The sequence below is a fragment of the Colossoma macropomum genome, unplaced genomic scaffold (genome assembly GCF_904425465.1).
Source record: "Colossoma macropomum unplaced genomic scaffold, Colossoma_macropomum, whole genome shotgun sequence".
NCBI classification, from domain to species: Eukaryota; Metazoa; Chordata; class Actinopteri; order Characiformes; family Serrasalmidae; genus Colossoma; species Colossoma macropomum.
In genome coordinates this window covers 28,966,417-28,980,755 of record NW_023494805.1, presented here as the reverse complement: position 1 = coordinate 28,980,755, position 14,339 = coordinate 28,966,417, and the positions used below count along the sequence as shown (strand labels likewise).

Below are 14,339 nucleotides of genomic sequence, written 5' to 3'. Positions count from 1 at the left end.
ATCTGACATGCTTGAGGAATCAAAGTTTCAGAATTCCATGTATTGTTTGCAAAGATCTATTAAATATGGTGCTTTTTTGTTGAATAAGCAAACTGTTGTTGTGGGTGTAATGGGCTCTTCTGTGTATTTTCCTGTTTTTACTGGTTTATCAGTGGTTGGCTGTGCTAGTCTGATAGGTTTTAATTTTTTGTGCGTTTTTGCTCGAGTCGTTTCTTTCGTATGTTTGGTTTTCAGTTGGTTATGTTGTCCGTATCTGTGATGCAAGCTCCTACCATGAACCATGAATGAATGCCTTGTGAATATATCGATTTATCGCTCGCGCTCACCAATTTCTTAATAAAGAACGCATTTGTAACATTTGGGTACTCCTGTGGGTTTTTTATTTTATTTTAAGTGATTTTAAATTAGGTTTTCTTTTTGTTTCTATTAAAAGGTTTTAACATTTGGAATTTAATGAATTGTTTTATTTTTTGTCCCAGATATTGTAGCAACTATTGCAGCGTGCTTGTTTGTTTTTGCTTTGTCCTGAACATTTTAGCATTGAATTTTAAATTATATCATTTAATATGTAAAAATCTTCTCACCTTAACATTTTCATTTCGTTTCCCTCATTTTCATTTTTAGAAATAACCATTGATAGTTAGTTTTACTGATTTAAAGTTTCTCTACAAAAAAGGTAGTTTTATTTACTGGTTTGTTTGTCTATTTATTTATTTATTATGTGTCCTTTTACAATAGTACAGAAGCAGTTAGCAGTTTCTTTCAGCTGAGTCCTAATCATTACAATAGAGTAATGATCTCTGAGCATCACAAAAGGAAAACCTTTTGGCCACCTTGTCCAAACAGGCATGGTGGGAGACCTGCCCCCATAGCTGTTTCCTTTATCAGAAGGTAGTATTACATATATAAAAAATATTGATGGAATTTCTCTTTAAGAACTGTAACAGGCTTAGTGGAGTAGTTATTCCTTATTATTGCTTTTACCATTCTTTTATTTTAGGTAGTTGCTCTGAGCGACTATCAGGATCTCTGTCTGTAGTGGATATCAGGAATGTCAAACTTCAGATAAAACTCAACAGCTGTGAGGTGGTAGAGTGGGGGGTTTGACTATTTTTAGTTTTCATTCAGGCACCTCTCTCTCTCTCTCTCTCTCCTCTCTTACTCCCCCCACTCTCTAGTCCACTCTGTACCTCCCTGAATACCATCGCTCTTTCTGGATCTCTCCTTCTCCACAGCTGAAAGTTCTGGAGCGTTAAGGAGTCTTTAAGTTGCTGTGACTAACCAGGAGAGGGCAAGCTGAACGGTAGCTGCTGCTGAATGAAAGAGCACCCAAAATAAAAAGGAATAGTGATTAAGAGCAGATCAGAGTGACATGGCTTTACTGTGTTATAACAGAGGCTGTGGGGACAGGTATGATGAGGACAAAAACTCGGACGGTAAGACTTATTTTTACTGCCTTATTTACCTTACTTGCCAGCATTGTTGATAGTTTGAATTCTTACTAGTTCTCTAGAAGCTCAACCATTTCCCAGTTGCACGGGAGGCTGAATGAAGCCTTTCGGATACACATTTTTTACTTTTCTTGTAGAGGAAACGTAGCTGTTCTGCTTTTCTTTGCAGTGGGCTCTGTACCATTGGGCTCTGTACCATGTATCATTTGTAAAAACTACTGTATGTTCCTGTAACTAAAACAAATTGTTAGTGTACATAACATTGTTGCTGTCATTGCAAAACCTTGTATTTAAAAAAAAATTATCTAATGGGATAAAGAACTTTCAGTGTAAGTTAATGTAACATTTGGGCATAATGTAAATTGGTTTGGTCCTTCTGTAATGAAACATTGACACATTGTAAAAGGCAGTAGGCATTTTCAAATTATGTGAAGAATATAAAAAAAATAGAGGTACAAGGTTTTGTTCTGATAGTGACAATAAATAAGAGGTATAGATCAGCTGTGACTGAGCCACGTGTTTGTGGAGGGAGTTTTTTGGTGGTCTTGTGGTCTTGCTCTTGCCCACAGCTGTTACCAACAGCCATAAATGTCCCTAGAGTGTCTCGTCTGTGGGGTCAGCTGGGGCGTACTGCAACATGTGTGATGTCATATGACACACACCCATTTAGGCACAGTGAGACAGGATGTGACCCTTCTGAAACATTGTTAAACGTCTGTCTGTTCTTTGTCACTGTAGATGCCTGTCGTTATCACCCTGGAGTGCCCATCTTCCATGATGCACTAAAGGTAAGCTTGCAGTGGACCAGCGCACATCACACACTGAGCCTAGTCTTAATACATGACTCACATTATCAACGCTTTTTCTTCCTCATTATCGTTAAGGCCAGTGCTTCTCAGCCCTGCTCTACATATCTTAGTCTTTAGACTTGGACATTGATTTGTAACCATTAGTTTAGTGAATTTTTTTTTTTTATTACTGTGACATTACAGCCTTTATTGGTGTAAGTAGTTTGTAGTGTAGTTTCTTTATGCTCTCTCTGCTTCTCCTCAGGGCTGGTCCTGCTGTAAGAAGAGAACTACAGACTTCTCGGAGTTTCTCTCAATCAAGGTAAAGGATCCATCTCTGATACAAAGCACGTTTTCCACACGTCAATGTAGAAGTATCTCCACATGTTTCTGTCAGTCATTCAAATAAGCATCCTTCAGTGAGAGACATACAATGATGAATGTAGTGACGCATCTTTATGCCTTTTCACATTTGATTCACGCTTTACGTCTTGTGATTATCAGGGTTGTGTTCGTGGCCGCCATAGTAATATAAAGCCAGAGGAGCCGCTGAGGCCGGAGGTGACGTCTGATAAAGGCGAGCAGAAACACCAGAGCAATGAAGAGATCATCTACCAGGGCCCTAAATCTGCTGAAGCACTGGAGAGAGAGAGACCCAGGTACCTACACAGATTTGTTTCTATACAGTGTCAGTATATGTAAGAACTAATAGGGAAAATCATGTCCCATATGTATTATATATAATACTGCGCAGTCAGAGAGCCTTTCATTAAATTTTCAGTCAAAACAGCCGTTTATGTACTCTTTATGTACAAGCCATTAATTTTTCAGTTAAAAAATTATGAAGCATAAGTTTAACAGAGAATCACACAAAAGCTTCCTAAGTATATCAGTTCTTAGTGATTAATTTTAGCCACTTTAACTCTTTCATCATTCTGATCTTAAAACCAGTGAGTTTTAGCTGTGTCCTCCAAAAGCCAAAAGAGGTCACTGACATTATGTTTCCCTTCGAAGGAAAAAAGGTGGGAAAAAAGCAGGGCTTTCCAAAATCAGGGTTCAAAACCACCAAAACTGACAGAGAGAGGAGAAAGTCAGGCTCCACTCTTTCTTCAGATCTAATCCACAGGTGTTTCTGTCCATCCTTTCACTGTGAGTAGAACTCAACACTATGAGTCTGAAAGGATGTGTAGCTGTCAAGAAGCTGTTACTGAGAAAAGAAAATTTATAAAAAGAGCAGTTGAACACCAAAACTAAACAACCGAGAGTCTTAATTTGTAACTATGATTGTGAGAAGCAGAAAATGCAACCAACGTCCAAGACTGAACTTTGGAGGTGTGGAAAACTATCTCTGCAGATTTCTTTGAAAAACTGAAGCAGATCTGAAAAGAATGGAAGATGTAATAAAGACAAAATATGTACACACTAACTACTGAAAAATTTAATATGATGTTTAGTTGTTAGTGTTTTTTCCTGACACTGAAAAATAAAAATAAAAAAACCTGTCTGTTTTCACTCAAAATTAAATAAATGGAAATAATGTAATGGAAATAAGTAAATGTAATAATGATGTGTCCCATATATATGTTGATATCTATCTGTAATGAGTTGTCGACCACTACTCTAACCTTAAACACAGTACCAAAAAATAGTTTTGCTCTTTCAGTTTTAAACAAATGGAACATGTAAAAAATAATAAAACACTTAAGTCAAGACATGCACTATACCTCTGCCTCTAGGTATCTCTCTCTCTATTCCTGTCACATACACTCTCCCTGTCTGTGTCTGTTCTTCTCTGAGAGGTTCTTACAGGTATAGAGAGAAAAGAACAAGACTTATAAAATGGATTTTGATTTGATGACATCTGTCAAGACAGTAGAAAAATATACTGCTTCTCTGAATTTTTTTAAGGTAGGAAATGTGTATTTTGTGTGTGTGTGTTCCTCCAGCTCAGATGAGCCCAAGACCAAGCTGAAGGTGAAGGTGGCACCTTCTCTGGCACAGATCCTGGAGAAAATGGAAATCGTTGAGAGAGAAAAGAAGGAGAAGATAGGTGAGCTGCCTGCTCCCACCACACAGCCATTATAGACACATTAATGGTCTCATAAAGGACAGTGTGAAAGCTCTTACTGTAACCTATCGCCTGATAATCTCTAGAAGGCTTTTACTATCTTTTTAACCCATTGTTTCCCAGTCCTCCTTGTGTGACTTCATTGTCCTGAATCATTTCATGTTGTCCCATACATTTCTGGTTAATGTAGTTTGTGTGGGTGACCTTCCCATCTCTTAAAAACATTTGAAAATAATTGAACTATACACCACCCAAATATTGTCTGGTCCTATGGTGGCCCATTTCCAGTGAAGGACCGGGTAGAGTGGGGCTGACAAATTGTGCTGGGCTACAGTCAGTAATTATAGACTTACAAAGTGCACCTATATGGTAGGTGTTTCTAATAAATTAGCCAATATATCTAAAGGGAGGTGTACTTAGTAAACTGGAAACAGGGTAAATAAGCCCTTCAGGCTCCCCTCCAACAGGAGGCACTGGGTAGTCAGTTCCAGTGTTCACAACACCCCTGACCCCTTGTGTAACTCATTGAGGGCTGGGTAATTAGCTAGAGCAAGACAACTGTTCAGGGTGGTGTTCCTCATGACTGGAATTGGAATTACAGATGTAAATGAAATCTATGAGAGTGAATCTTCACTGATAGCTTTCAGTAGCACCATAAAGGCTTATATGGTTCACTCATCCACTGAGAGATATGGAATTGCAGCAGTGGCACACCCTAAATACTAAGTTGTCAAGCAGTAAGTAAATCCAATGCTTAATTAGCATGATATTAGCACAAAAGCTTTACTGTCCCCTTTTAGCATTTGAAGATGAACAAATATCAAAACATAAAGATCGTTACTATTTAGGGTATAAACATTTATAGTGAAGGTGCTCTGTTCAATGAGGTTCACAATCATGCCCAGACCGTGAATCTCCATGGCACTCCATTCACTATTCGATGTCTTGGCTTTTGTTCCAGTTTGAGTAGAAAATACAGCGTGCTGTATCTGTAAACCTCTGTGAATAACTGTCACCCAGTTTTATGCTCGCCTTCTGCAGTGCTCCTCTGCATTGTTTATTTGCGGTTTTATCCATTGCGACACCATTGTGAAGATGTGAAGATTGCAAAGATTGCAATCTAAGGTGGAGACACACGTTCTTCCCCTTTTCTCAGCACACTTTGTTCACTACTTCCTGTCATGTGACCAGTCCCTCTGCTCTCCCTTTTCTGCCCCGCAGAGAGAGAAGACGTCATCGTCGGCACAAAGTGCAAGAACGCAGGTTGCAAAATGGTGAGTGTTTCTGGCAATGCTTGTGTGCAGGCCGGTGCATGTGTCCAGGAGAAATTAAATATCATTTCTGTAGCTTTCCTCAGAATTTGACCTTATTTAAACTCTCATAATGAGCCCTTTAATTAATAAACCATCCACATGCTTAAAGCTCATGCACATCCCCAGAGTCAGGCATCAGCAGAATCCCCTGCCTGATCATTGATGCATTATTTATACTTACTTCACTGGAAGTGTGAAAAATTGAGCGTTTATGCCCTCTAGTGGTGAAAGTGGATGCAGCAGATTAGCTTTAGACGTGAATTAGACAAAACAGAAGTGATGTTTTGTTTAGTAACTGTAGGCCATGAATGTGGATTTAAAAGGATCTGGTTAGATGTGATTGATGACTTCAAGAAAAGCATCAGGTTCTTAATGAATAAGGGTGGGGAGCAAACAGATTTGACTGCCTGTCCAAAAAAACACATTAGTGCTAGAAGATATAGATCGTCTATACCAGTATACTGGTATTGATGTTACATGATGATACTGATTTTCAGTTTTAGAGGAATTTATAGATAAAGAGCATTATATGAGTGACAGCTTTCTATTCCACAAAATAGTGCTGGTTCTGTTGCCAAACTTTTTATTATTGTTATTAATATTATTATTATTATTTCATTGATTATTCTGCAAAATTTCTGTTTTTTTTTTTTCATAAATGTAATTCAAAAAGTCATACAGAGTGGTTTGATTTGAAATTATTAATTGTAAAGAATCCAAATGACTCAGATTTTCACACAGTTTAAAGGTACTGGGGTTCTTAGTACCTACAACACAAATATAGCCAAACCACCAGTGAACCTACACATGTCTTGAGTTTTATGTTATGTTGATAACTTATTTTCCACAATTGTATCATTTTCTTTGCGAAATAACTTGTCTTACAGGGCACTGCAAGTACCTCTCAACCATGAATTGATGTTTAAACATACATTCTAGGCCCTGTCTCAAAACTGTCATAATGTTGAAGGAATCAGACAATGTCTTTGTAATTATTTCATGTAACAGCTTCCTGTGATGTATCTTTAGAGGCATTAAACTCTTCAGGTGTCTGGTTTCTTATCACCACCACAGCAATCCTAACTCAGTATGTTTCTCTAGAATGGAGGCTTTCAACTCAAACCACTCTGAGTGACTCTCTCTGAGTGATATCCTAATGATTGAATTATGTAGACATTTTGAAATATCAATGGAATTGTTTGTGGAAATATTGTGATACTGAATTGTACTAATACCACTCAGGACTAGAAGACAATCAGAATGGTGTCTGCTTTCAGACTCCTTTCTACATTTCCTCACCTCAGAGTCATTCGTACCTGTGCTCGCCTCACTCTTTAAGAGCTAATGAACAAACCCTGATCCACAGCCCGCCCTGCAGCCCTGTTCTGTTACTTACGTACACTACAGCCTCTGACCTTGCAGCCTCTGGAGAGGCCCTGCAGCAGGATTAGAGAGAATTAGTCTCATTATCATTAAGGCTGCAGGTTCATATCCTCTAATGGGAGCTGATCTCAACTCCTCCTGCTGTTAGATTATGTGGAAGTGCAGGCTGATGGTTAATAGCCTGAAAGTAATTGGTTGTAAGTCTGAAAGGTCAGAGTGAAGAAGCTCTGATTACTTTATGAACGTGTCCATTAGCTTACACCTGTCACAGGTTAATTGCATTAGGCTTGTGTTCTTTCTCACTCCACCTTAACCCATTCAAGTCCAACAGCTACAGTTAGTGTGATGAGAAATGACAAAGGACTTGTTCTGATTGGTCTAAACTTCTGAAATTGTGTATAGTTACAGTGTTTCTCATTATTTTTTATTACATGTAACTTACATACTTTTATTCACAGTCACATTTTTACTATTGTTACCAAAAGACAGACGTTCTGAAGAAAAATATAAAATTAAAATGGGTTAAAGGGAAATTCCACCTATTTTTCAACATTTCTATATATATAATTTAATCATTGTGATACATTGTGAACCAAATAACAGAGGCACTCAGATTAGATTAATATGAAATGGCGCATTAAAGAGAACTCTCTCTAGATTCTACAGTGGTGGTTATTAGGAATGAGAGATCACAATGTCAGCAACACAAATCATGTAGTCATTTTATTTACTATCCAAAACGACCAGTGAATCTACACTTGTCTTCTACATTTTTAGATGTAATGTTAATAATGGTAAAAGAGTGGTACATCTGAAAAAATGTTTTCTTGGGGGCTGTTTTGCCTTATACTGCCCTGCATGAATCTCTAGGCCAAAACCTTTTATAAACTATCGTAAGACAATGTCTCAGACATTCAAATTCATGAATTCATATAATCACTTTCTATGATATATGTTTAATGTTTGGATGTCTGCTTCCTCTCACCACTGCACTGAACATTTCTGACTCGTTATGTTACTCTAGAATAGTGTTTCACATCAGACCACTCTGAATGAGTTTGTTTACAATTTATTGATTGAATTATACAATTTAGCCCTGATAATTGTGTTTTTTGTCCACTTTTGTGTATGTTCATATCTTTAGAAGCTATAATAAGGAAATTGCTGTCCGTAAAGGCTGTGAACTGACAAGTTGAAAATATCACAGTTGAGCATTTTTAGGTGCACCAGTGTCTCATCCTTTTCATCTGTGTAAAACTGCTGAGTCACTGTATTGTGTTCTCTGAGGTGCAGAGGCAGAGAGCTGATGCTTTTGAAAATCGCTGATTCGCTATGCAGTGTATGTGCAGGTGTAGGTGGAGGCAGATAGTGGGTGACTTAAGAAAATGACTGATTTGCTATGGTGTGTTTGTAGCTTTACCAGGGCCCAGAGACAAATGCCGAGACCTGCACATATCACCCTGGAGCACCAGTCTTTCACGAGGGGTGAGATTCCATTCTTTGATATATTTGTTATTGTCAGTTTCTCTCTAAGTCCTAAATTAAAAATAAATGAAATTAACATTAAAATGCAGTTAGAAATTAAAAATCATTCTAAATACTCTAATATTTGAATCCCTATGATGCATATAATAATGTTATATAGCCTGTGTATATAACAGTTAGTTCACAATCTGTTCAGCACAGTCTGTTCAGTTGAGAAGCATTCTATCCATGTTGTTATTTGTTATAAATACATGTGTTTTCACGTTAACTGGGTGGTTGCTTAGCACCAGTTGCTAAGTAGTGACTCATGTGTTGCTGCAGTTAGCTGTTACTAAGGTTCTACTTTAGTGTATATTAAACAGGAAATGGATACATGAGAACTTCTATAAGGTAATATTTGACCTGCAGACTCTTTGGTCAGATTCTGAAGAAGACTCTGACAGCAGGATTACATCAAATTCTAAATCCGTCGCTGCTCGTAAGCGAACTTTTCAGTCTGCAGTTGTAATGCAGAACAAATAAACAATAAGCAAACAAGACGGACTGTGAAATGCTTTTCACCATTTATGTCCTGTCTTATCCACAAAGGGCCGTTCTGGTTACAGGTTTTCAATCCAGCAAAACAGTTGATTGTTTAAGAGTGATATCCGCTGATAAAACAAGTGGAATCTTTTATGCTCCTACTTTGTTGGAATGAAAACCTGTAGCCCTACAGACACCCTGCGGATGAGATTGGACACCCTTGCTTTACAGACATGCTATAACATAACAACATTTAGGTTCATCTGGCAAGTTTAAAAAAACTGAGCTGAACCTGATATTGCGGCAGTGTAATTGTTCTATCCAGAACGCAAAAGGCTGCTACTTTTTTAGTGGAAGGAATTGCCAGTATTAAAGCACATTTGATATAATCTTCTGGGCTTTGCTTTATTTTTTCTTTATTTTGCAGAACTGTTGTATAAAAGTAATAGAACAATAGATCTATGAATAGAACAATAATAATAGGGGCATCTCACTTTTGGCTCGTGCCTGCGACCAAATCACAGCCATGACGTTATTCACAATAACATGATCACTCTCGTGTTTGTATGGCTGCCTGCACTCATTATACCAGTGATCACCAACTAAGCAACTTCTGGAGGTCTACCTTACTAAAGAGTTCACTTCCAGCCCTGGCTGAGCACATCCAGATCATCAATCCACTTAATTAATTGGATCAGGTGTGATTTGGGATGGAGCTGAATTCTGCAGGAAGGTAGATGTCCAAGAACAGGATCGGGGACCGTTATACATGCTTTACATGAAAAGTCAGTATTGAATGTAGTGTATGTTATTAATGGATGTTTATTTTGGTCATATTGAGATGTTTTTATATATTGATTATTTTCTATATTTACTATAGAAATTCTAAAGTACTAACTAATTCTAAATATCATAAAGAGCATGTGTAACCCAGAACAGTCTCTTGTCTCTTGCACAATAGTCTGTGCTGAAACAGAAGATTTAATTAAATATGTGTTTCATACAACATTCAGATACAAATACTGGAGCTGCTGCTGCATAAAGACTATTGACTTCAATGCTTTTCTGGATCAGAAGGGCTGTTGTACAGGCAAACATTGCTGGACACACAAACAGGTAAAGCATTTCTTTGTTCCTTTTATATGTACAACATAGCTTACTGGATTTCATAATATACTCTGTGTACCTACTTAATAGGAGTAGCAAGCTGTCACAGTCGTGATATTTTGGAGAAACACTTAGCATACTTATTTCTTACTGTTCAGTTATTTGCTAGCATAATTAGCAAGAATTCCAAGTCTATTAAGTTTTTATATTTGGTTTTCTGGTTTTCCAGACGCAGATGGAGAATCAACTTTGCTATGGAAATTTAGTACAGCCTTTTAGCTGTAAAGCCTTGTTTGTCTTTTAAAAGAAGGCTTTAGCCAAGATTGCTAACGTAGCTAACAGTAAATAAAAAGTAAAACGTGTTTGTCAGCAAAGTGACATTTGCTTTAATTATGAGAGTATTCCCTTAAAGGAAAATAAGCTCAGACAGAGTTTCCAGCCCTGTGTATGAGCCACTGTTTGGTTGCCCTTGGTTGACAGGATAAGAAGAAGGTGGCATGTCGACATGATTGGCACCAGACTGCCAACCAGGTGGTGGTCACCATCTATGCCAAGAACGCCAACCCTGAGCATTCGTATGTGGAGGCCAACCGCACAGTGGTAAGTTGATGACTTTTAAATTTCCGCTAACACTTCCCCCTCTCTGTGATGTTGGCAGAAGCTACTCTTTCAGTTCAATCTGACTACTGAGAGTTCCTTGGCTTCGTTGAGACAGGCAGCTCTAATCAAATGTTTGGGAATATTTGATTTGAGCAGGAAATGTTTTTTTTGCTGAAATCCACATGAAGTCTTTTTTTTCCGATCAGATTCAAGGCTCATTTGTATGTAGTTTCAAATCCAATTAAAACTGGGTATCTGGAGATGTTAGTCAGTTTAACCAGTCAGATTTCATGTGTCATCACATGTTTTTTCATCATTCAGTGGCCAGAAGTTCTTGACGTCAGAATGTGAGATAAAATTACACTACATTGTTACTATAACAACAAGTGTGGATCCAGATCAGATTCGAACATTCGTAACTCGCAATGTGGTCTAAACATTGGATTTAAGTAACAAATGCCCGCATTTAAGAAACTAATGCCTGCATGCACACATTGACCAACTGAGGAGACGTAGGGCCATCCTGCACATTGAGAGAGCAAGGCCAGTCATGCTTTCCTAGACTCTCTGCTACAGATGTCTGTGGCATCACAAGACATCGAACTCATTATCTCCCAATGATAGGACCAAACGCTTAGACAGTTGCGCCACTTTAGAGCCCAGTTTATTACATAGTTAATAAATAATAGGTATGGAAATATTTAGGAATGTGTGTCGTGTCTTGTTGAGCCTTTCAAGCTACTCAAATTTCACTGTGATTTCAGTGTTGTAGCAAGCGCCTAAGCATATTTTGAGGCCAGTTTCACAGTGATACATTTTAAAAATGCTGGAGAATATGACATCTTAGAAGACTATGGCAGTAATGAATATCTCTCCTTCTGTTTTGCTACAGCTGACATGCCATATTCAGTTTGAAAATGACAAGGAGTTTCACAAAGACATCCACCTGTGGGGGGTAAGAGTTACCTCTTTCATTCATTCTCCAAAACACATGCTGTTCAGTTCACCAAACAGTAACAGAATGCTTGTAAAATAAACTGAAAACCATATACCAGTCCTCTGTAAACCCTGCTAACTAATCTAATGTGGATTCAAATTAAAGCAGCATTATTTAAGGTATTTTTAGTTATTAAAACTGAAAAAGTAGCGTTACTGAGTCAGCAGACAAATCGTTACAATATAGTGTGTGCTGCTGTGAGTCGACCAGTAAAGGCTGAAATAATCATTTTAAAGACTTTTATCTAAATTTCAAATCTTTGTGTTAATATCACACACAGGCTCAAAAGGAAGGTCCAGCTTGATGTTTTGGTCTCAAATGCAAAATCAGCATTAAGCTGATAAAGATGTGATGACAATAGTTAATTCACTTACATCCTCAGAAGAAACGTCATGCAAGATTTGACTGTTTTCTTTGAATACTTCAACACACTCGCAATCATCAGATTCATCCACTCATGGAGGTCCACAAGCAAATGATACACAATGCTCCTCCACATGTTGTATAAGAGATGTCTCCAAATTCCCAAATGTTACATAGAGCTGCTTTAAAGAATGGAATAAAAGTAGAGCTGCTCCAATCATCATTTTTTATGAATAAAGCCAAACCTGACTGGCTATTTTTTTTTTGGTTTATATATATATATATATATATATATATATATATATATATATATATATATATATATATGAAACAAAGAACAAAGGGCAACACTCAAAGTACAGCAATTGGCAAATGAGTCGTGCATAATTATGCTAAGACGTTTTGGTATAGCAGCATCATTCAACTTCAGTGCGAGTGCGATCACTTCACTTTTTTAGCTTAGCAACAAAATTACAGACTCAAAATCAAAATAAAATCACAAAAATCATCCAATTCTGATCATGCATTTCTAAGTAATAATACTGTTACTTCAGTGAAATAATAACTAAAGTAGAAGTAAAAGTAGCCTAAAAACAAGCAGCTGGAGCAGGAGTTAAGTACTGAGTATTAGAGAACTGCAGTGGAACTTAGTCCATCCAGATCTATCCGCAGGAACTGAAGTTTGTTGGCCACTTTTCTTTTTGGAATCATTTTGATCTAAAATGAAAAGTGAATGAGGGATAAGCAATTGAGTAGAAGTAAAACTTTTATCATTTTATAATACTCAGAGAAGTGCAAATTCATGTCTGAAGCCTGAATAATTCTATTAACTTGAGAATACAAGTTTTGTTATTTTTATTTATTTTTTTTAAGAGGGAAACTTGGTGGTGGTGACTGACTGTGAGCTGTACATGTGACCTTGGCTGCTGTTTGTCTTTCAGGTAGTTGATGTGAAGAGCAGTTTTGTGAGTATGGTACCATCTAAAGTAGAGGTGACGCTGAAGAAGGCAGACCCTGTGGCCTGGGGCAAGCTGGAGGACCCCAAACACAAACCTGAGCCAGAGGTGACGGACAACATCACCACAGAACTGGAAGACACCAAACCAGACTGGGACATCTCAGACGATGACATCAGCGAGTCGGACTGGGACGAATCAGATGACGAAGAAAAGAAGGAGAACAAGGAAAATAAGGAGGACGAGGATAAGGAGGAAGAAGACAACAGTCTCCCAGTGCTGGAGGAGGCCAAGGATGTTCCTCCAGAGAAGTAGAGGCCAGTTATTGTTCACATAGTGATGGGACTGTGGTTCCTCTTTTATATAACACATTAGATCATTGATGATCAAAACAAAATCCTGTACAAAAACTTTTTTTAAACACCATTTGAATTCAGCTACCACTCACATTGCGTGAACAGTTCATGATGAATGGAAATTGTCCAAAATGACTTCTTGAGCATTCGTTTAAAAGTAAAGTTAGTAATGTTTTTCCTTTTCTCATGAAGTTACCTTGTAGAAGATGGGCTATAATAAGGTGGGCTATGATAAGGCTGTGACAACCAAAATGTAATGCATCAGTACAATTGCTGATGCGTGTAAATGTTAAAGGGCCAATATCATTGAAAATTGAATTTTCCTCACTTTTTTTTTTTAATAAATGAGTTTAAATCAGTATGTAAACATGATTAAAGTTTCAAAAAGTATTATTCACTACAAAATCCATACAGTCCATATATGGAAACTAAGCTGCTAAAACTGCCTGTTTTGAATTGTTTCTGTCTGAGTAGCAACTCATTTACATAAACCCACCTATTCATCCTACAGCAGTGCAGCCTCGCCTGTTTATGCTGAACGTTTAAGGAGTGTTTCAGCTCTGAGCTTTTTGAATGAGGGCCACAACAGTACAGCCAATCAGAAGAGAGATAATTTATCTTAAGTCTTAAAGGCGCAGTAACAAAAAACAGGCTGTTTAATGGTAAAGGATGAAGAGGTTGGAAAATGGCCTTATAAAAATGAATAATGACCATTTTTCATACATAAAGCCACACAATTGTTATAAATAGACCTCAAGGGGGAAATTTAAAAACAGGCTTTACATTAAAGGCTCTACTTTTTCTTTTTTTTATCCATCAATCTTCTTTATGATTAATGCTTTTGTGTTTGAAGAGTACAGATAAGTCTTAAATCAACCATTGTTGAAAAATGAAATAAAGGAACAAGAGTCATCTTTAATGCCTACTGATGTGAAATTTCAGCAGAATAA

The 14,339-nt window shown here is 37.5% G+C and overlaps 1 protein-coding gene across 1 annotated transcript; it reads left to right on the top strand.

Annotated features, from left to right (window-relative positions):
• The first annotated feature begins 1,171 nt into the window (after nucleotides 1–1,171).
• Nucleotides 1,172–14,308, top strand: zgc:92429 (uncharacterized protein LOC445063 homolog). Its single transcript, XM_036596113.1, has 11 exons — nucleotides 1,172–1,436; nucleotides 2,190–2,239; nucleotides 2,505–2,561; nucleotides 2,744–2,898; nucleotides 4,186–4,289; nucleotides 5,529–5,581; nucleotides 8,418–8,488; nucleotides 10,024–10,126; nucleotides 10,598–10,717; nucleotides 11,610–11,672; nucleotides 13,019–14,308. Exons 1-11 carry the CDS (start codon nucleotides 1,373–1,375, stop codon nucleotides 13,346–13,348), a joined length of 1,170 nt encoding a protein of 389 aa, XP_036452006.1. The 5' UTR covers nucleotides 1,172–1,372; the 3' UTR covers nucleotides 13,349–14,308.
• The last annotated feature ends 31 nt before the right edge of the window (nucleotides 14,309–14,339 follow it).

Bases quoted from the DNA above. Each gene is read 5' to 3' on its own strand.
- zgc:92429 (XM_036596113.1), top strand. From the start codon at position 1,373: ATGGCTTTACTGTGTTATAACAGAGGCTGTGGGGACAGGTATGATGAG. The intron at 1,437-2,189 runs GTAAGACTTATT...TTGTCACTGTAG, and splicing joins TGAGGACAAAAACTCGGACG to ATGCCTGTCGTTATCACCCT. The intron at 2,240-2,504 runs GTAAGCTTGCAG...GCTTCTCCTCAG, and splicing joins TCTTCCATGATGCACTAAAG to GGCTGGTCCTGCTGTAAGAA.